This window comes from Argentina anserina, chromosome 5 (genome assembly GCF_933775445.1).
Source record: "Argentina anserina chromosome 5, drPotAnse1.1, whole genome shotgun sequence".
Taxonomy (NCBI): Eukaryota; Viridiplantae; Streptophyta; class Magnoliopsida; order Rosales; family Rosaceae; genus Argentina; species Argentina anserina.
The window spans coordinates 13,523,712-13,546,957 of NC_065876.1; the positions used below are offsets into that span (position 1 = coordinate 13,523,712).

The 23,246-nt window shown below is 38.4% G+C and overlaps 2 protein-coding genes across 2 annotated transcripts; both read right to left on the minus strand.

Moving 5' to 3' along the window:
* Positions 1-1,408: 1,408 nt before the first annotated feature.
* On the minus strand, positions 1,409-4,173 carry LOC126796192 (probable calcium-binding protein CML18). The gene is made up of 2 exons (XM_050522957.1): positions 2,991-4,173; positions 1,409-1,597 (listed from the first exon to the last, which is right to left on the minus strand). The coding sequence occupies exon 1, from the start codon at positions 3,532-3,534 to the stop codon at positions 3,043-3,045; it is 492 nt and encodes a 163-aa protein (XP_050378914.1). The 5' UTR covers positions 3,535-4,173; the 3' UTR covers positions 1,409-1,597; positions 2,991-3,042.
* Positions 4,174-4,519: 346 nt separating this feature from the next.
* LOC126796178 (plastoglobulin-1, chloroplastic) lies at positions 4,520-6,785 on the minus strand. The gene is made up of 3 exons (XM_050522943.1): positions 6,211-6,785; positions 5,200-5,395; positions 4,520-5,042 (listed from the first exon to the last, which is right to left on the minus strand). Exons 1-3 carry the CDS (start codon positions 6,771-6,773, stop codon positions 4,731-4,733), a joined length of 1,071 nt encoding a protein of 356 aa, XP_050378900.1. The 5' UTR covers positions 6,774-6,785; the 3' UTR covers positions 4,520-4,730.
* Between the last annotated feature and the right edge of the window lie 16,461 nt (positions 6,786-23,246).

The following is a 23,246-nucleotide window of genomic DNA, read 5'->3' on the forward strand; positions in this document are numbered from 1 at the left end:
ACTTTTCATGGAGCATGTTTAAGGTATTAATTTTACCTATGTTGTAGTTTTAAGGGGGAGTCGATATTAGGGGGAGTATCCTAAAACATATATACTCAATCAATCATTGTGCACTTTTTTGTCCTTCGTTCAGGGTTATTTTATCCCAATGAGTTTTGTTACCTGTTAAGGTTTGATGAGACACACCTTTAATATGATCACCCTACTCTTACTTCATCTTGAAGATGATTTAATTGACATATTAAAATATGCATTTGCTCATCTTTTCCCTTCGATCACGGGTTTTTCCCATTGGGTTTACTGGGAAAGGTTTTGGTGTAGCAACTATTATGCATTTATCTCCCATGGACGCATAGCTTGTGGTCCAGATAAAACTACTCTACAATAATTAGGGGTTTTGATAGCCACTTCTACATGTATGTTGCACTCTTTTTCTCCTTCAACCAGGATTGTTTTTATCCCACTAGGTTTTTATTTACTAGCAAGGTTTTTGACGAGGCAACACCAAATCACACGCATCTAAGAAGACTAATGATGAAGAATACCAAAGGGAGAGTGTTGTAAATATATGATTAAAGGGGCATGCTTATAATTAGTCGTCTATGGATATTATTGTAATTTGTACCATAACCTCATTTTTATATAAGAGATGATTCTCTACTCAATAATACACACTTCATTTTATCATTATATGTATCAATTATCTCTTTTCTCAATCTCTTTTACTTCATTTTATAACAACAACGATGTTTTAGTTGTTGTAGAATTTCTTTGTGATTTAAAATAAAGGTATTATCGGAAAGTTAGTGGGTGTAGTTAATAATTGTATGGGTGTGAAAAGCTTGTTGGGTCTATTAAGAGATTTGCAGAGTATATTTAACAACACCCTTCATTTTCTTATAGCTAAGTTTTTTTTTTGGCAAACTTATAGCTAAGGGTTGGTTGGTCCCTTTTGGACTAGATTTTCATGTAAATTTCAAGCTTATTTTTAGAGCTCAACGAGCTAGCAATATTTGGAATGCGTTATCCAGAAGGGTCTTTCGATACGTTTTATGGTGATTTAATAAAAAGCACAAGAGCGAAGTCTCTCCTCCACTTCGAAGGTGAGATAGTTTGGAGCATGCTTATTATTTGTCAATACAAAAGAAAGTCACCATGGAGTCTAATTGATTTGCGAAAATGAGATGCAACAAATACTCATCTCCATTTGAAAATCATTTTCTGAACTTGAGCCAAGGAAATGAACGTGGATACATTACAATCTCAACTTAATGAACTAGGATGCGTTACAATCTCAACTTCACAAAAAAACCAACAGACCGAACACTTCACAGCCTAACTATGAATTTAAAGCATATCTTAATCTGTTCAAGATGACAGAAATATGAACAAACTTTCTCACTGACTACAGAGTTCTGGATGTTCTCTTTAAGATTGTGAGAAGGATACAAATGCCACATCAATTTATCATATACAACGAGGTTCTGAAATATAGAGATAACCCTTCATAATCAAATAGCAGTGGAGTCCAATTGCTATAATAGGGGAATAATCTTCTGGTGACTCGTATATATATGTTCTTGGAAATTTTTCTAACCTGCCACAAATTGAAGGAGTGAATTGGCTTAAGCTAAGGTACGGATTTTCATTTTTTATCATTTTTTCGATCGAGTTTTCACATCTCCACCGTCAAATATCTAGGTCATAACGTATAGATCATCTCCAAACAATTTCAGCCGATTTCATGATCGTTAAGGTATCGAACTAATCAAAACCAATGGACGTATTGAATTTGCCGAACCTGAACCGTTCATATTTTGAGTAGAAAATCGAAGTTATGAGTACCTTAACGGTGATGGAATCGGCTGAAATTTTGTGGAGATGATCTATACGTTATAACCTAGATATTACACGGTGGAGATGTGAAAAATCGATCGAAAAGTTGTTCAAAAATGAAAATCTGTACCTTAAGCTAAGATAAGGACCTTCTTACCTGAAAAGCCCCGTATATATAACATATATATAAGGGCCGTTTCAGGTGCGGACGTTCTGATTCCGGCGACGGCAGGCCGCAACGGCGCGGCGGACCAGCACAGGTGCACTCCCCACCTCCTGGTGATCCCGTATGTGCCGGCCGAAGCTCTATCGGTGACTCATGGCGGCCGAAATCTGCAAAAATCAAGTTCCTGGGCAGATTCCGGCGCTTTCGCGATTCCGGCCGCCGTGGGTCACCGATGAAGCTCCGGCCGGTACATACGGGATCGCCAGGAAGTGGGGAGTGCGGCTGTGCTGGTCCGCCGCGCCGTTGCGACCTGCCATCGCCGGAATCGGCGAATTCGTACCTTACGTAAGGTACGGACGTCCGCACATCCTCCTATATATATATATATATATATATATATTCATCTATGATAAACAAACTCTCTTGGTTAAAGCTTAACATAGACAGCAAGGTACAGGGAAAGTCGTTCTGCCTTGAAAATTAATGACTGATTGGATGCATTCAGTATAACGGAGGATAGTTAATAGTTCATGATTAAGAAAAGAGTAGCAACATAGTTTATAGGCATGGCCTGTAAAATAGTTAACCACAAATTGTTCGATTATTCTGTCCTAGTCCAAGAAAAACTTTGTCTGTAAGATTAAAATAGACTCGACTCATCAGCTAAGAATCACTAAAGAAGATTGCAAATTGCTCAGTGTCGATCACTTCGACTCACCGTTAACCTAAACTACTCTAATACTCTCCATTGGTATCTTGTGGGTAGGTAAGAGATTCATATATATTGCTTTGTATGAGTTCTTACTTCTTAGCGAGGCCTTCATTAGAAAAGAACATATTCTGCTCTCAAATTAATTATGAGTTCATGATCACACCCTCATTGTTTAAGAATTACGTACTTACACACCGTACCCAGAAAATCTGAGAAACTTGAACAATCACATGCATGAAATATAATCAAGCACAAAGAGAATTCAATCATTCATACCTGAAGCCGAAAATAAACAAGTACAACTCCCAAACAAGCCTTGATCATCAAGTCAAGCCCAAGAATTATCAAAAGCAGCAGAAGTGATAGCGTGAGCGAACTCCTGAAAATTGATTCTCCCATCACCGTCGGTATCCGCCTCCCTGATCATCCCCGTTAGCTCCTCAGCCGTGAGGGCATGCCCTAATTTGGCCATGGAATGAGCCAACTCCGCCGCAGTGATAAAGCCGTTACCATCCCTATCGAACATCCTGAACAGCTGTCTCAGCTGGTCCTCTGTGTAGGGTGACTTAGCCGAGAGCAGCTCCGGCGACACCAGCGCCACAAATTCCGAGAATTCCACTAGGCCATTGCTGTTAGTGTCTGCCTTCTGGATCAAGGAATCCAGCTGCTCTGGTCCCGGCTTGAGCCCAAGTGAACGTAACAACGATCCCAGCTCCAGCTGGGTCAAGCTGCCGTCGTTATTCCGGTCAAACGACCGGAATATCTCGCGGAGGTCGGCGATTTGGTCGTCGTCTAGCTTCACTGGCTGCTTGTTGCTCATCACCAAAAATAATAATATTCCAACCAAGCTATAATATCAAACACCAACTAACTTTACCAGACAATTGCCAAATGAAAATAAGACTTCCAATTCAGGGTTGCTGTTCCAGTCGATCATGGATATTCTGCACTAGTCGTTCATCATGGGATTGGATCAGAAATGAAGAAAGCAACGTGTTTTTGCTGGTTGAATCAATCAAACTCTCTTCGTTTCTTACTGCTATGATCTGTGACTAGGGTATACGTGTGACCGGATCCATCTTTTGAGGCAGTACTACTTCCTCGTCTTCAGATCCGAATCAAATGCAGAGCTAGCCTGACCCAAATTGCGGATCCGATATACGAATGAGAAAAGAAGCTAGGCATGGAACCAAAGCGAATTAGAGACTTGGTTATACTTTTATGCTTGTTTCCTTTTTGGTCTCTATTATATTATGCGACTTGAGCGGTGGAATTGATGGACCGATGGAGACTCGATCATGATTGATGGCTATGTCTTTGTGTTGTTTATTGAATTTTCTGGCGGTGAAGGCGCGGGAGTTTCGTGACAATTGGCGCCCGCACGTCTTTGCTTTCCGTCAACGGCGTTTTAAACAAGTATGGGATTGTCTGCATTGCGTTTATTCAATAATGCTGCACCTGACATCTCTGAGCCAATGGGATTCGAACACCTGATGAAATCGGATCTGTGCTCCGGTGGCACTTCGCTGCCGCAAGTTTTTGGGGAACTGTACCCGTGAATTATAATCTTACTGGCATGCCCCAGCTTACATAATTAGGTTAGACTAGAGTTTCTTATCTGGTATATAAAGTCCTCCGAATAGAAAGGTTAACCAACTATTTTGGTCAATGAACTTACCTGTAGTTTTAATTTGGTCGACTTTGTACTCAACTATTCAAGCCTAACCTTGATTAGGAATATATGAGCCTAGCACCTTCTGGCGAAAAAGGCACCAAGTCTCTAAAAGCAAGGGGCATAAAGGATCTTAAGAGTAATGAAGCATTCGACTTCTTCCTTACTGGTGGTTTTTATTCTGTGTCTGCAAGACTGCAATGTAGATTACATCTTTAATTTATCTGAAAACAATTATAATATACAATATCATACAAAGACAAATATTTGGAATTTCATAGTAAAGATTAAGCAAGGGACTATTATGTATATTGCTTGTATCAAAAACATAATTGTGTACCAGATTACTGATCTAGGAGAGGACTTCCTTCTTTAGCAAGCACAAAGAGACCACCATCCCCCCTGGAGATTCGGAAATCTTCATCAAGGTACGTAGTAAGAAGCCAGGACTGTGTCCGCTCGCCTGGGATGGGAACCTTAAGTGATTGCTGACCAGAGATGGTTCTTGAAATGCTCGCAGCAACCTCCTGCAGAGGACTGAGAGCTTGCTGGACAGGCGACAAATTGATTCTTTGCCCAAATATTTCAACATCAAGTGGGAGCTCAATACTTGACTTTATATCTGGTGGCTGAAAGGTGCCTTCCTTGAATTGAACCTGAATATATTGATAGCAGACTATTAGGGTTCTAGTAACTCATTCACCATACTCAATAACTTGCTCAAGTTGTTGACAATTTACTTATTTAACTGAAGTACCAATCAACTCCTATAATAGTATGCACGCTATCATGTATGCAGATATAAAGCTATACCTGGATTCTTGAAGGACTTCTAACTTCAAAACTAGCAGATGCACTGAAAGTGAATGTAGCAAACGGGCCGGACAATGTGATGGAGTTCAGAATTGTCAGACTTCTGGTGTCAATTGATTGGTTGATTTTATCCACTTTCAATAAAGGTGTGCTACCTGCTGCCAGAAGTGGCAACAGCTCGGACGATGCAGTGTACCTGATTTAATAAAATAAATGATGATATCAGGACAATGCAATCGACTTCAATTATCAAACTGTTTCAAGACATAAAGCACAATAAAAAAGAGAACGAATGCATTTATCAATTGTAAAAGGTCTGAGAAACATAGTTGATACATCACATTGATTTCAAAGTGACACAAGAATTTTTTCTCAACCCTACCAGTACCAACGCTTTTCTGCTATTTAAATTTGGCCACTATAACAGCATCAACCTCAACTTCAAATACACAAGGCAGTTCTCCAGAGCAATACTAATGAAATATAAAGACTCTAACACAAAACTATTACATTGCACCTTTGATTTAACTCAAGAAAAGAGAGCTATGATGTTATTGAAATAGAAATGACAACATAAATATTAAAGCAATCAAAATTGATTCTCAATCTTAACCTTCAAGTGTATAAAACATTTATATCTAGTGAATGATATTATCAGCTTACAAAATCTAAACCATATCGATTAATATTCTAATTTCAAAAAGATTCTGATACAAGTAAAGCCTGATTCTTTCAAAATACCAACAGTCCAACTCTTCCACTTCATTTGGAACTAGAAAAATGCAATCTATGTCTCTAAAGTCCTCCCAATATTTCACACACACACACACACACACATATCTGCATCCATTTCCCCCCCCCCCCCCTAAACTTATAAAATTCTGTTATATCATCACAGTGTCTTCAACCATATATCTACTCATTTGCACTCTATATGTATCAATCTATGCATTTAGAAACCTATGAATGCATCTTGTTAACCAAAAACTCAGACAGCGAAATCGAACTTACAGCAAAACCCAGTTGCCATCAAGCAGCCCCGGGTTCTCCGTCGGCGCCGGAGTGGGATTCGCCGCCTCCAGCTGGTTAACCAACTCCGCCAGTTCAGCTCTCACCTCCGACCCGGCCCGAAAGCCCAACTCAGTCCCGTAAAGCGTGTCCACCAAGCACCTCTTCAGCTCAGTGAGCTTAGAATCCACCTCCTCCTCATCCACCACCACCGCGCTCTCAGCCTCAGCTTTCGCCGGAGTTCCATTCCCGATTTCAACATACTCATCACCTCCTCCCCACTCGTCCTCGTTCACTGGAGGGTCCGATTCCGAGATAGTGGGCTCCGGCTCCGCCGGCGCGGGATCGGCTGGCTCGCCCCACTCGTCGGTGATTTTGGCGGGACGGTCGGTGGGGGAGTCGTCGGAGAGAGAGGAGCGGGGGCGGAAGGAGGAGAGGTTGGAGATTGGATTAGGGTTTGGGGAGGAGAGAGAGAGGGATTGGGGTTTTGGGGTTGGAAATGAGAGGGGTTTGAGGGGTTTGGAGAAGAGAGACGAGTGTGAGGTGAAGACGAGATTCAGAGCCATTTCTTTTTTGGTTCAAAGTTTTCCTTTTTTTGCGGTAGGTTTTAATTTATATAGTTTTTGCTTTGGTTGGGCCAGTTTTATGGAATGTTATCGTTTATGATTATTTTCTATTTTGAATAAGAGTTTTTTTCAGTTTACCCCCTGAAACTTTGGGGTGAAAATCAGACTACCCCTTAAACTTTTGATTTAATCATATTACCCCCCTGTATTTCTAAACGACATCAGAAAAGAACAAAGTTTGAATTTTCCTCCTAATCTGACGTCACCTGTAGCAATTAAAACCAAAGTTTTCTAAAATGACTTAAGTACCCTCATGAAAATTTTATCTGAGGATAAATGAAACTATCTCTCAGTCTCTTACAAATATACCAAAAAACCAAAACCCACTCTCTCACTCTCCCACTCAGATTTGTAACAAAAAAGGTTTTCTCTCTCTCTCTCTCTCTCTCTCTCTCTTCTCTATCAACCTGAAACCCAGATTTCTGGACAATTTAGGGTTTAAAGATCAACACGAAATGGCGGGGGATGACAATTGGGTATTCTGCTTGCCAAATGGAAGCAAAAAATCAGAGGAAGTCCAAAATTATGGTGAGTTAGGGTTTCGATTTAGCTGTTGTTGGTTAATGATATGGGGAAAATTTCGGGTTTTTAGTTTTTTTGTGTGTCTATGTTATTAGATTAGATGTTGGGAACTTTGAATTTGGGGTTGTGAGAATTAAGATTTCGTATTATACAGTTTACTCTTTGGTTTATGTATTTTACTATTTCTGTTTGGTTTCTTCTTGAGTAGTTCAGTTTGCCCTCAGTTAGACTGAAAGCAACATCAGTTTATGTATGAGAGGTCTATGTCTTATGTAGATTTTATACTCAATTAAATGCCAAGATGGTTTATTTGGCTTTTATATATGAGATGTCTTCTAATGATAGATCTTAGCCTTACGGGGCTTCTTAGATTTTTCAAGTTCATTTTTGTCAATAAAATGTTTTGAAAGAAATAACTAGTTTGACTTGTTATGGAAGTAGTAAATGTTGTTGTTGATCAAATTGATTTATGATTAAACAAATTACCCAGCTGAGGGAACTCATCCAAAGAAGATAATTATTTCAGCAGCTTCTCCTTGTGAATGACTAGATGATAGAAAATAGAAATATTTGCAAAGCTGTGACATATATTGCTGATAAAAATCATTGGTGCATAACCAAGTTTGAATTCGTACACCTTCCCACCTCAAATTTCAAGTCAACATGGTGTTACTTAATATACACAAAGATGTACTAATTGAGTGCAAAAAAAAAACATAATAGTTTTACTAATTAAACAATTTCAACCACTAGTAATATGCTTATAGTAGTTGGTTATTTAACATTTAATTACAAGTCATCTTATTATCTTAACTAGAAGTGTGCATGATTGCAGTTTATCCAGGGCACTTCACTTTAAAAGTATATCATGGTGGATATTATGATCACGTGGAGAAGAAATATGTGGGTGGAAGCATTGGATACTTTGATAGTGTGAACAAGGAGAAGCTGGACTTAATGGAGTTGGATGTGATGGTGATGACTTTGAATCCTTCTTATTATGGGACAAAGATTGATTACTACTATATAGGATCTGAGGATGATCATGTTACCTTGCTGAAGAAGGACAACGATTTGTTGAAAATGTGTTGTTGTGTGCCACAAGTAAGGCTGATCATTTTATACCTATACCACAGAGAAGATGACGATTTCAGCATTTTGAATGAAGCCAGTGGTTTTGGTAGTAGTGGGGTTGTCATAGAGGAGCTCCCTGACTCCCCAAGGCAACCAAGAACAATTGTGAGGACTGGAGATCTCCCTAGTTTGCTAAGGCAAGATATTCCAAGTAAACAGAGTCAGGCCCTCATAGTTTATCAATCTGGTAAGGGTAAGCAGAAAACTAACCTGGTTACAGAAGGTAACTTGGATGATGACTTTGAAAAAGATGACTCAATATATGATGATGATAATTCAGAATCAGATGATGTTGACTACAACCCTGCTAAAGATGATGATGAGTATATAAGGTATGGAGTAGATGATGATTTTCTATTTGATTGGCTAACAGAAAAAGATGGGTGTGTAGATTATGATGTGTTGCATATCAGTGAAGGGGTTACAAGCAATGAGAGTAACCATGATGTAGGGCCAGAGTTTGAAGATGAGGAACCAATGTTTCAGGCTATTGACTCGGATGGGGAAGAGATAGGCCATGCGATACACTCTGATTCTGATGTTGATGGTGATAATGATCCAGAGTTTAATCCGAAGACCGATATGAAAAACCCCTGGTTTTGCAAAGGGATGAAGTTTGCAACAGCAAGGATACTAAGAGCTGCCTTAAGAGAGAGAGCAATTCAAGATGGTTGGGAGGTCCTATTTTATAAGAGTGATGGTGACAGAATTAAGGCCATTTGTGGTGCTAATGATTGTGATTTTGAATTAACTGCTAGTCGGATGCAACATGAGAGCACCTTGCAGATTAGGAAGTATGTTGGAGATCATAGTTGTTATAGGGTTGGGGAGAACAGGATGGTGAGAACACCATATCTAATTGAAAGATTCTCACACCATATTAGACTTAACCCTGGCATGTCAACAAGTATTAATTCTCCATAAATTCTCCTTCATATTCTCCTACACTTCATTTTCAAATACTTATCAGGTTCTCTGTTTTCTGTTTCCTTGTTTTAGAGGCTTTTGAAACTCTTATGTCTTCTGAATTAAGAACACCAGTTTCACGCCAGCAAGCTTATAGGACTAAGAGGGCTGCTCTTGATATGATTGAGAGAAGTATGCAGGAACAATATGCAAGGGTGCAAGATTATGCTATGGAGTTGAAGAGGGTTGATCCACATACGACTGTGGATATCAAGTGTGACTTCAACAATACACAACAATTTCCCGTATTCAAGAGGATGTACATATGCTTAGGAGCACTTAAGCAAGGATTCAAGGACGGTTGCAGACCTATTTTGGGATTAGATGGGTGTCATCTCAAGAGTCCATACGGTGGTCAGCTCCTATCAGCAGTTGGTCTTGATGCTAATAACCAGACCTGGGTTGTTGCTTATGCTCAAGTGGAGCTCGAGAATAAGGATTCATGGGTTTGGTTCATGAGACTTTTGGTCAATGATTTAGATATCCAAGGAGATGGAAATGGCTTCACCTTTATCTCAGATAAACAAAAGGGGTTGCAGCGTGCAGTTGAAGATGTGTTACCACTAGCAGATCATAGGTTTTGTGTTAGGCATTTGTGGACCAATTTCAACAATCATTTCCATGGGAAGGATAAGAAAGACCAGCTATGGGCAATTGCTAAGTCAACAACCATGGCCTATTACAACAAAGAGATGGTCATGATGAACCAACTAGACCCGAAAGCGTATGAGTGGCTAAGCTAAAACGTATGCATTTTTTTCATCCTAAAAATTTATTATCCATCTCACGCTTGTTTTTATAAGTTTGTGCTATCAAATTGATTTCATGTTTTGTTAGTTCTATATAGCTACTGTAATAATTTCTTGTCTTGTTACACGTTGCAGATCCAGATAGAAATCCAAAGAACAGGTGCAGAGCACACTTTAAAACTATTTTGAAGTGTGATATGTTGCTTAATAATCTGTGTGAGACTTTTAACGCTGCTATCCTACCTGCTAGATCTAAACCAGTAATTTCATGCTTTGAAGAAATTAGGGTAAGGATGATGAAGAGGATTGCTGTCAGGAAGGAGAAGATGAGCAAGGTGAAAGATCTAATCTGCCCCAATCCGAGGATGATCCTAGAGAAAAATAAAGTAAAAGCTGGATCAGATTGCACTCCTCAAGCCACTGGGGGTATGAGCATTGAGGTAATAAGCTTCACTGGTGGCAAATATGTGGTGAATTTGCCTGCAAGGGAGTGTGCATGCAGGAGATGGGATCTAACTGGGATCCCTTGTAAACATGCCATATCTGCCATTATTTTTATGAGACAAAAGCCAGAAGATTATGTGGATGCTTGTTACATGACTCAGACCTACATGGCCATCTACTCTAACACAATCCAGCCTGTAAATGGGATGGACTTGTGGAATCCAAGTGATGAACCTCCAATCCTACCACCACAATACAATAGACAACCTGGTAGGCCAAAGACCAAAAGGATAAAAGATGCTTCCGATAAAGATAGTGATGGTCCTAAGCTTGGAAGGCGGTAGAGATCTTTGAAATGTAGTATGTGCCATGAATTGGGGCACAACATCAAGACATGTCATAGGCATCTACCACCTAAGGCATCAACTCCTAAGGCTCCCAAGATGTAATAACCCTCGTTTTCAAACGATATTTGAAATTGAATTTAATTCTATTAAGTTGTGAAGTTTGATTTAAACCGAATATGATTACTTGCAAATGTTACGAAACGGGAATGGAAACGTTCCGAGAACGTTTAATAAGAAAACATTACGTTTCCGAACGAATTTATCGACTTTTATTTCGTCGCTCGTTTGTGAAAACTTTCTTCACGGAAGTTGTAGAGCTTGTCGATACGAGTTCGTGGATATGTGACGCATTCGAATCGGACGTCGGAGGTAAAAGTTATTAACGTCGGAAGTTAGTTTCCGATTTGGAAACTAGTATAAATAGATAATTATGGGATTAGGGTTTCCATAATCAGAAACCCTTTCTCTCTCTTCTCTCTCATCCCGCCGCTCTCAACTCTCTCTCTCCCCGATTTTCTTCTCCTCTCCTTCTCCGAAATTCTCCCCTTCGATTCGCCGTCTCCGAGCCGCCGTGAAGTGCACCGCCCAGCCCAGCGTCGCCGCAAGGACTCCCTCAGCCACCCTCCAGCTCGCCAGCCCGTGCCCCGCCGTCGCCAAGCCGCTCGGACGTCGCCAAGATTCTGCAATTTTTCCCCGCCGCTGCCTATCCTCCCCGATGCTTCCCACGGATCAAACAAGGTATGGATTGATTGAATATGGATGTTGTGATGTTGTGATGTTGTTGTGTGTATTGTGGATGTTGTGGATGATTTGTGGAGGAGATCGGAGGGGAGGGGAGATTGATGAACACCGCCGCCTTAAGGCGGCGCGTGAGGGAGTATGGGGCAATCTATGGGTGATCGGAGACCGTAGGAAGGTGGAGGAGGAGGAGAGGATGGTTTTTGGGCCGGAGGTGGTGTGATACGCTCCGACGTCGGGGAAGGCGCGTGGGCCCCACGCGCGGCCGGCCGGAGGTGGCGCGTGTGCCACACGCGCCGCCGTGTGAGGCGGTGTAATTAGTTTTGACTGAAAGGGTATTTTGGTAATTTACTGTGTAACGGTAAATATAAATGTAAATTTTATTTACGTATGGTAAATGTAATTAAGTTTTACCTACGGTAAATGTAATTATAAATTACTTTCAGTAATTGTAAAAAGTAATTTTGTAAAAAGGGTAATTTAGTAAATTTTATTTACTGAATTTGTATTTACATTAAATCGTACGTATACGTACAGAAATACGTATTAATATTTATACGTACAGAAATACGTATTAATATTTATACGTACAGAAATACGTATTAATATTTATACGTACAGAAATACGTATTAATATTTATACGTACGGAAATACGTATTAACATTTATACGCACAGAAATACGTATTATTATTTATACGTACAGAAATACGTATATAATATTATACGTATAGAAATACGTATTTAATATTTATACGTACAAAAATACGTATATAATACTTATACGTACAGAAATACGTATTAATTGAGTATTGTACAGTACCCGTGAATAGTGAACAGTGAACAGTAACTTCTTATAAACCAAAATTGCTGAACAGTAACCGTATATTACTGTTTTGGCATTTAAAGGTTTACGAAACGATTCTAAATTCTTTTCTTATTCTTTTAAGGTGATCGTTAAATCGAGGAAAGGAATTAGCATCGCGAATTGTGGAATTACGCTCAAGTCAATAAGGTGAGTAAAAGCTCACTGAATTTACGAATCTACCCTCGTGGTGATTCAACATTTTTCAAGTGTGTTTATCAAATGAATTATAACATGTATATAATTTAGTGGACTACATATATATAGTATAATGGTAATAGGTACATAATATATATATAGTTCATTAAATTACGTACTGTTATTAATGCATTAAAAATAGTCATTTCGGTGACGGAAAATTGAGCATGAGTATGTGAGAATATTGTAAGTAATTCTTCAGGTGTTTATGAAATATGACATGTATAGGATATAGTGAACTATGTATATATTGTATAAATGGTAATAAATACGAATATATATAATTTGCTATATAATATACTGTTATGATTTTTATTGTAGTGATATCGTGAAAATTTTAAAACGTACAATATGTAATAACCCCAATTTTTCAAAACGATATTCGATTGAATTAAATTCTATTAAGTTGTGAAGTTTGATTTAAACCGAATGTGATTACTTGCAAACGTTACGAAACGGGAACGGAAACGCTCCGAGAACGTTTAATAAGAAAACGTTACGTTTCCGAACGAATTTATCGACTTTTATTTCGTCGCTCGGTTGTGAAAACTTTCTTCACGGAAGTTGTAGAGCTCGTCGATACGAGTTCGTGTATATGTGACGCGTTCGAATCGGACGTCGGAGGTAAAAGTTATTAACGTCGGAAGTTAGTTTCCGATTTGGAAACTAGTATAAATAGATAATTATGGGATTAGGGTTTCCATAATCAGAAACCCTTTCTCCCCCTTCTCTCTCATCCCGCCGCTCTCCCTCGAACTCTCTCTCTCTCTTCTCTCTCGCCCTCTCTCCCTTCTGAATCGCCCTCTCCCCCGACCTCCGTGTCTCTCACCGCCGGCCTCCACGCACCCACGAGCTCGACTCCTTCTCCTTCCGAGCAAGACTCGACTCCTCTCATCACCGAGGAGCGACGCCTAACTCCTCTGCCCCCGCAACAACTCGCCACTGTTCAAGCCTCTCTCCGACGAAGCTAGGGTGTAGAGCAGGTGCACCTCCATCCTGCTACACCTACGCTCGAGGGAAGGGACGCGCCGACACCTCCTCGTCGAAATCGACACGATCGGTGACTCATCTCACACCGACCTCGAGCCGAAGCTCCACCGAGTAATCTAGGTAAATATTGATGTAATTGAATTGATGTTGTGTTTGTTGGATGTTTGGGGATCGATTTGGGAGATTGTAGATCGATTGGAAGGTTTTGGAGGAGGATCGGATGTGTAGGTGGAAAAATGGAGGACCGCCGCCTTAGGCGGCGCGTGGAGGAGATTGGGAGGAGTAGGAGGCGGCCTAGGGTCGTAGGGAGGAAGAAGGGAGAAAGGAGGACGGTTTTGGGGTGGTGGTGGCGCCACACGCGCCGGTTTTGGGCTCGGCGCGTGGGCCCCACGCGCTGCCGGCCGGAGGTGGCGCGTGTGCCACACGCGCCGCCGTGTGAGGCGGTGTAATTAGTTTTGACTGAAGGGGTATTTTGGTAATTTACTGTGTACGGTAAATGTAAATGTAATTTTTAATTACTACGGTAAATGTAATTAAATTTTACCCTTGGTAAATGTAAAAAGAAATTACTTTCAGTAAATGTAAAAAGTAATTTCGTAAAAGGGTAATTAAGTAAATTTTATTTACTGAATTTGTATTTACATTTAAATCGTACGTATACGTTCAGAAATACGTATTAATATTTATACGTACAGAAATACGTATTAAATATTTATACGTACAGAAATACGTATTAATATTTATACGTACAGAAATATGTATTAATATTTATACGTACAGAAATACGTATTAATATTTATACGTACAGAATTACGTATTTAATATTTATACGTACAGAAATACGTACATAATAATTATACGTACAGAAATACGTATATAGTACTTATACGTACAGAAATACGTATTAATTGAGTATTGTACAGTAACCGTGAATAGTGAACAGTGAACAGTAGCTTCGTATAAACCAAAATAGCTGAACAGTAACCGTTTATTACTGTTTTGGCATTTAAAGGTTTACGAAACGATTCTAAATTCTTTTCTTATTCTTTTAAGGTGATCGTTAAATCGAGGAAATGATTTATCATCGGCAATTGAGGATTTACGCTCAAGTCAATAAGGTGAGTAAAATCTCACTGAATTTACGAATCTACCCTCGCGGTGATTCAACATTTTGCAAGTGTGTTTATCAAATGAATTATAACATGTATATAATTTAGTGGACTACATATATAGAGTATAATGGTAATAGGTACATAATATATATATAGTTCATTAAATTACGTACTGTTATTAATGCATAAAATAGTCATTTCGGTGACGGAAAATTGAGCATGAGTTTGTGAGAATATTGTACGTATTTCTTCAGGTGTTTATGAAACATGACATGTATAGGATATAGTGGACTATGTATATATTGTATAAATGGTAATAAATACGAATATATAGAGTTTGCTATATAATATACTGTTATGATTTTTATTGTGGTGATATCGTGAAAGTTTTAAAGCGTACAATATGATGTGTGATTATTGTACGTGATTTTAACATTGAGATTGTTAAAATGTGAATTGTCTTCGGACCTGATTTTTGGTACAATATGATGTGAGATTATTGTACGTGTTTGGCAAGTCGGAACCTAGCCTTTGGCCGGGCGAAAGTTACGATACAGTTAGAGCTCTAGTCTGTCTGCCTTAGTACTGCATGAGAGGTAACGGGTGGTTATCTGCTCATGGGTAGTCGGTGTATTTTGGATATTGGGTAGCGGGTGGCTATCCAATATCAACGGTGTATTACGAGAGGGGTAACAGATGTGTACCAGCGTTCTTGGTACCCGTATTATAAATGCATTGGGTAACCAGAAGGGTTACTTAATTTCCTCATGAGCTTTTTATTTCATATTTCTTGGGTCAACCAGATGGGCTGACCATTGGCTCATGGGGGCATTTATATTTGTTGTTTTGTGGTCTTCCGTATATATTGATATGCGAACTGTATTGTGATTTTACTCATACGAGCTATAAGCTTACCGGGTTTGTGTTTACAATCCCGGTGCACCAATTCGATGGTGTAGGGGATAACTCTGCAGGTGTTGATTAGTGGAGGTTGAGTGACGACTACAGAGGCTCGAAGTCGTTCGGATCCTACTTGTGGTGAGATTTTAGCATGGATTCGTGTGTGAGGATTTGTGTATTTTCATTTGTGCGATTTGTGAGTGATTTGTGAGAATTATTACATTTCCATTTGTGTATGGATTATAATTTGGGTTGTAATAATTGGTTGTCTGAGTTGTATTGAGAACTCAGAATTGATCCGCTGTTACATTTAAATGATTTCGATTTATTTGAGATTATTTGTGTTTAACGACTTTAAAATTTTGAGTTTTTAGGCTCGAAATTTTGGGGTCGTTACACAATATGATGAGTGATTATTGTACATGAGTTTATCACGGAGAATGTTAAAAATTGTGATTTGTCTTCGGACGTGATGTGTGGTACAATATGATGTGTGATTATTGTACGTGATTTTTAACATTGTGATTGTTAAAATGTGAATTGTCTTCGGACCTGATTTTGGTACAATATGATGTGAGATTATTGTACGTGTTTGGCAAGTCGAAACCTAGCCTTTGGCCGGGCGAAAGTTACGATACAGTTAGAGCTCTAGTCTGTCTGCCTTAGTACTGCATGTGAGGTAACGGGTGGTTATCTGCACATGGGTACTCGGTGTATTTTGGATGTTGGGTAGCGGGTGGCTACCCAATATCAGCGGTGTATTACGAGAGGGGTAACAGATGTGTACCAGCGTTCTTGGTACCCGTATTATAAATGCATTGGGTAACCAGAAGGGTTACTTAATTTCCTCATGAGCTTATTATTTCATATTTCTTTGGGTCAACCAGATGGGCTGACCATTGGCTCATGGGGGCATTTATATTTGTTGTTTGTGATCTTTCATATATATTGATATGCGAACTGTATTGTGATTTTACTCATACGAGCTATAAGCTTACCGGGTTTGTGTTTACAATCCCGGTGCACCAATTCGATGGTGTAGGGGATAATTCTGCAGGTGCTGATTAGTGGAGGTTGAGTGACGACTACAGAGGCTCGAAGTCGTTCGGATCCTACTTGTGGTAAGATTTTAGCATGGATTCGTGTGTGAGGATTTGTGTATTTTCATTTGTGAGATTTGTGAGTGATTTGTGAGAATTATTACATTTCCATTTTGTGTAAGGATTATAATTTGGGTTGTAATAATTGGTTGTCTGAGTTGTATTGAGAACTCAGAATTGATCCGCTGTTACACTTAAATGATTTCGGTTTATTTGAGATTATTTGTGTTTAACGACTTTAGAATTTTGAGTTTTTAGGCTCGAAATTTTGGGGTCGTTACACAAGAAGCGAAAGCTGAATAATAGGGAGGGATCATCTGCTCAGGTATATAAATTCATGCTTTTTTACTCTTTTGTTTCCAATTCAATTTGTTATGTTTGAGAGATTGATTACTTTTCCCAGGAAAAGGGTGTAGAAAAGCCCCTAAAAACAAAGAATGAACTCAGAGCCAAGTTAGCAAAGAAAGCCGAGGCAGCAAAGGTAATTCTGTTATGTGATATGTTTTTTTATTGAGAATACAGTTGTTATGTTACATTTGATTTTGGAGAAATGATTGTGAGAGTTGCCTATGTTTTTTATATTTGGTGATGTTTAATTGCATTGGATGCAAATTGTGAGTGGGAGAATTCATTGTGAGAGTTGCTAAATTATGATTTTATTGCATTCAATGTGTATGAAATCATGCTTGCAGAAAAAGAGGGATGAAAAAAGGCTGCATCAATGGTTGCAAGTGCATCTGCTCCAAGAGGAAGACCCTCAAAGGCTGGTGCAAGCACTAGTCATGCTACTTCAAGCAAGGGTAAAGCAACACAAGCTTCACAATCTTCTTCAAGGTCTTCTGTTAGGATTCAAAATAATGCATGAAATAATGGAAAATAGAGCACTATGGGTCTTCAGTGAGGTCAACAGCCAAAGTTATGAATTAGAGCTTCATAGGTGCTTCTTTTGTGCAACCATGAGACATGTGTTATGGTTGCTAGGTCTAATCTTTTGCATAAATGATTAGATGATTAGGCCTAATCTTTTAAAGCTGATAATACTTTTTTGTTTTTTGTGGATGTAAAAACTTTAATATATTTAAATTTGGTTGTTAATTTTAATAGGTATAAACAAGCTATTATGGGAATTTTCCACATTTTTTGGAAATTTCGTAGTTTGGTTGGTTTTAAATTGTTATGAACGTATTAATGCTGGAACTAGTTATTAGTTTTTCAGCTCAAGCAAAGAGAATTTTTTATGTGATGAGGTGAATGCCAAAACAAAAGAGAGAAGGGGTGTGTGAATGTGATGAGGTAAAAATATTATCTTAAGTTAAAACAGAAAAATTGTCTAGTATGCCCTTTTTCTGAAGGGTAAGAATTGGTGTGTGGGCCCCATTTTCGGTTTTTACTACTGTGGTGACGTCAGATTACCAAAAAAATTCAAACTGTGTCCTAATCTGATGTCGTTTCGAAGTATAAGGGGGTAATTTGATTAAATCTAAAATTTAAGGGGTGATCTGATTTTCAACCCAAAGTTCAAGAGGGTAAACTGAAATTAACTCTTTGAATAAATAAACACGTATGTCACTATTAGCTGAAAATTTTGTATCCACCGTGTGTATGTTGTAATACAATTTTAGTCATTGAAAATAATTTATATTTAATACTCACTATATATGTATGCGTCATTAAAGACCGGTATCATTTGTAATTTATGTTTGTATAGTAGTAGAACTAACGTTTTATTATGAAAAGTGATAGAGACATCTTTGAGAGGATTGTGGTATGGTTGCTAGGAGTTGAGGACTTGACAGGGGTTGTGTGTAGTGGTGGAGGCAAGGAATACGCTGGAGGTGTTGGTGGTGGTGAACCCTAATGATTAGCGTTGATGGTGGCGGAGTTGCTGCCAAAGAAGGCTGGATCGGACCTCGTTAAGCCTACACTGGTGTTGAAACTTGTGGATGACATTGTACGTGGAGGCGTTGGATGTGGAAGTGTAGAAAACAGGGCCATCTATTGGGCTGCACATTGAGGGAATTACTGCTGGGAGTTTTTTAGCCATTGCGGGGATAGGAAAGAACCATGTTTGGCATATATGCCCTAGGAGTGTGAGCTGAGTGAGTTGGTGAAGATTCCAGTCATAGTAGGGAAGACACTGGAAAATCTTGGTTGGCATTGTAGTTGTCATACTAATCCTAAGGAGAACAAACTAGAAGCAAACGAGGCAACGCATGCTGGAGACATTCCTAACTAGCTCCAACGTGAGAGGTCGAAGTTAGTTTAGTTGGATTTCTGTTTTAGTTTTTCAGGTATAGTATAAACTAGGTACAGCCCTTTTCATTCTAAGTTGTGTTTATATTGTTGTTTATGCCACAATTATGTGTTTTCGACATGTGCAAAAATTAATAAGGATATGCTAATAGTATTTTACTTCTATGTAATAGTAAATTAGGAGTCAATTAAGTAGAGAGGTCCAATTGTCATTTAGGGGGGGGGGGTCAAAATGACATAAACTGATCAAAGGGAGAAAGACAAATTTCATAGTTAAGTTTGTTCAAGTTCAAAAGCAAGCAAATCCTAAACCAATACCTAGATCAATTTAGTTAATACGGTCCAAAATTAAAATATGCTCAAATGCAACTAAAGTTGAAGATGATGAATGTCATACTTTCAAGCATAAGCACCGATCTCGTAAATCGTCTAACCGGCATGGTGGGTTCCGCCTCTAACAGTCAGCTAGATCCACACTTAGACTACCTCGCCAGGTGATGGATCATTGGTACTTCATTGGAAAGATAGTCTCCCATTCTCTATAATAAGCTTCAATTATAATAAATCTTGTCCATTAAAAGTTTTCCTAAACTATAATAAAGTTTGATGAATTATGTGGTCCTAAATGTGATGGTTGTGATGCATGGGAGCTATCACGTTGGAATCCTTCACCAACGGCACTTGAATCCACAAGAATAAGAATTCTCAAATCCACGAGGAATTTTGGAATCCACCTGGAATATTGAGATAGCTCTAATTTTGTTAATATGAAAAGTTTATGTCAAGTGCCCAAAAGAGGTGACTCAAATACTAAGAGCATCTCCAATAAGTTTGGCAAAATTTCTGTAAAATGGAAAAACAAATGTCAAAATCTCCAGAAATTTGATGCTCAAACTCCAACAATCTCCATTTTGCATATTTTGATATTTAGTACAAATAAATAAAATATTATACAATCCTACTTATATAACCATAAATTATTTTATATATTTAATTTGCTAATTTGAAATAAATGAATCAATTTTTTTATTATATTGATTGGTTGATATTGAGCTTGAGTTATTAGAGAAAGTATATCATTTAATGCTATTTCTTCTGCAAAATTTTGCAGATTGCTGCAATTTTGGAAATTCTTTTATTTTCTCACATCATTTTCTCTATTTTGGAGAATGATATACATAACCTGTTGGAGTTGAAAATGCCTAATATTATCTAAAATTTCTCTTTTTCTCCAAAATGCCAAAACCGTTAGAGATGCTCTAATATAAAGTCCTAGTACACTAAATATTAAGCGTAATGAAGGTCATAGGTTAAAATAAGATACAAACTAAACAAAATAACTCTAAAAAAATCAGAAAATACTAAAAGTTGTTCTTCAAGTTTGAACCATGTCATCGTTTCATTGCTAAAAAGGTCTCATTAGCTCTAATTGTAGCTCACAGCCATAGGCGTAGCTACATGGACACCAGAGGGGTCAATTGACCCTCCTCACTAGCTTGACAATTGTGTTATGCCTTGGATTTTTACTTTGATCTAAGAGCAATATAAGCCATTTGATTCATTTTGCTCCCTCTAATGTGATAATAAATTTACTCACTTTCGACTAGATTATAAGATTGAAGCAAATCATTGTCTTTATAGAATTTTCTGTCACAGCCCCGAAAATTTCGAATGATAAAAATTCGAATTTGAAGCTATGAAAACTCTAAAACAATCTCAAATATATTGAAATCATCTTATAATAACAGTGTCTCGAAACTGAGTCCATAACACGACTCAGTCGACTTGAATAATACATAACCAGTTTATACCTCAGTATTATAACCAATGGAAATATAAAATTCACTCAACCCTTACTACAAACAGAAGAAAGAAATCTTCATAGTGAGCCCTCTGAATCTGCTAATCCCCATATGCAGAATTATCTCATACACCATCGAATTGGTGCACCGAGATTGTAAACACAAACTCGGTAAGCTTTTAAACTCGTATGAGTAAACCAACAATATAATATATATCACATACAAAGGAAATATGATATATAACATTTAAAGACAAACGTACTCATGTGACACTAGGTAACTCATTTGTTATCCAATATCATTTAAAAATATGTGTAATCATGAGACACTGGACAACTCATATGTTACCCAAAATCATTTAAAAACATGGATACTCATGAGACCTAGGCAACCCATCTGTTACCCCTCATGCAGTACACTGACAGACACTGCGCAACTCATCTGGTTACCCCAAATCATTTAAAACATGGGTACTCATGAGATCGAGGTACCCATCTGTTACCCCTCATGCAGTACACCGACAGACACTGTGCAACCCATCTGTTACCCAATATCACTCAAAAACATAGGTACTCATGAGACCCAAGAAACTCATATGTTACCCCTCATGCAGTACACCGGAAGACAGACTATAGCTCTAACTGATCGTAACCGACACCCGGCCAAGCCATGGTTCGGATTTAATGCCAACAACGTTCGAAGATCAGAAAACGTTTTAACAAGACTCAATGTTAAAACCACATACAATATAACAATTCACACATGTTATTGTACTACTACCAAGCGACTCTTGCACAACAATATATATATATAGGCACTCCAATAATCTATTATACCGGAAGGTACGTTATCTCCCTTCCGGTCTCATCCGCCACAATTAATCGAAAACAATACAATCTCATAATTTAAATAGAAACCGTAACATTATATAATACAACAACCCATATATATATATATGTATCGTATTTACCATTTTTGTACACATACACAACCCACTATATTATCTAAATGTCACAGTTCACTCTTTTTAAGAATCAAAAATATGAGTCACCGCCAATGGTAGACTTTTATCATAGTGAGATTTACTCACATTCCCCATAGTCCATAATCACTAAAACCTTTTAAAATCATTTATTAAAATAGCGTTTCACTTACCCATAAACCGTAAATGATCATAATTTGGTCATTTGATTTGTAGAATCCAAACTATATATAATTTTTTACCACTCTTAACAAAATTTCTAACTACGCCACTGCTCACAGCGGTGGCATGAATAGTAGTAATATTTTATTTCTTGGGATGGCCCATTTGCTCTTCAATCATTGTTTCCATATGTTCTACATCAAGTTATAATTCCAACGTTTTAGCTAAAAATATCAATTTCAATACAACGGTTAAGTGCGAGCTTAAACATCCAGGTATTGGTATGAGCAACGGTTATACATGTTATGTCCTTGCCAATTAAGTAGACGAAAATTAACCAGATGCTAGATTGATCTTCACAATTTGTTCTTGATTTAATATCTGATGGATATAATCATGCATGGAGGATTGGAGGGTTCACATTGGTGTACTTATCGTGATAAAATTTCTCCTTAGATTTAACAAAATTTGTAGGAGCCAATTTGTAGCGCAATTTCCCCTTAGAATGAACCTTAATTTCCCATCATTTTCATCACGATCAATCAACCTTTTTCTGGCCATAAACTTCTAAAGATGTTCACCAAACTATACATTTTTTTCGTACTGTAAAATCCTTCAAATCACCTGCTCAAAAATTGGAACTTTATCCTAAACCCACGCCATGACATGACCCAAATATTGTTTGGTACAACCGGAGAGTCAAACGTCGTCGTACTTCCCGGTAGGGCCCGGTGGCCTCCAAACCCTAAATAGCTCTTGTCCGAGCGGTGGGAGACAAATGTCGTTAGATTTCAAGCGGGGCCCACGCGGATAGAAACGGACGGTAAGGATCCTTTGACTCCGCAGGATCTCTGCCCTAACTTAAGTCAAACTCCCCTATCTTCTTCGTTAACCGGAGTCCATTTCTGCGTTTACCGTCGTCAGGGGTAAAGAAACCGATAATAATAATAATGAGGGAGGTCGCGTGTTTCGGACGCGACTGTGGGTCACGTGGGCTGTGTCAATGAGTAGGGTTTTTGACTTGGATTGGGGATGAAGATGATGATGATGATTACGACGATGGAGGAGAAGATAGAAGATGAAGGAACACAGAAACGCTTAGGTCTTCCAGGGAGAAAGGGACACGTGGAGTGTAACAGTCGAAGTCGAG

Bases quoted from the DNA above. Each gene is read 5' to 3' on its own strand.
- LOC126796192 (XM_050522957.1), bottom strand. From the start codon at position 3,534: ATGAGCAACAAGCAGCCAGTGAAGCTAGACGACGACCAAATCGCCGAC.
- LOC126796178 (XM_050522943.1), bottom strand. From the start codon at position 6,773: ATGGCTCTGAATCTCGTCTTCACCTCACACTCGTCTCTCTTCTCCAAA. The intron at 5,396-6,210 runs GTAAGTTCGATT...TTATTAAATCAG, and splicing joins GATGGCAACTGGGTTTTGCT to GTACACTGCATCGTCCGAGC. The intron at 5,043-5,199 runs GTATAGCTTTAT...CAATATATTCAG, and splicing joins GAAGTCCTTCAAGAATCCAG to GTTCAATTCAAGGAAGGCAC.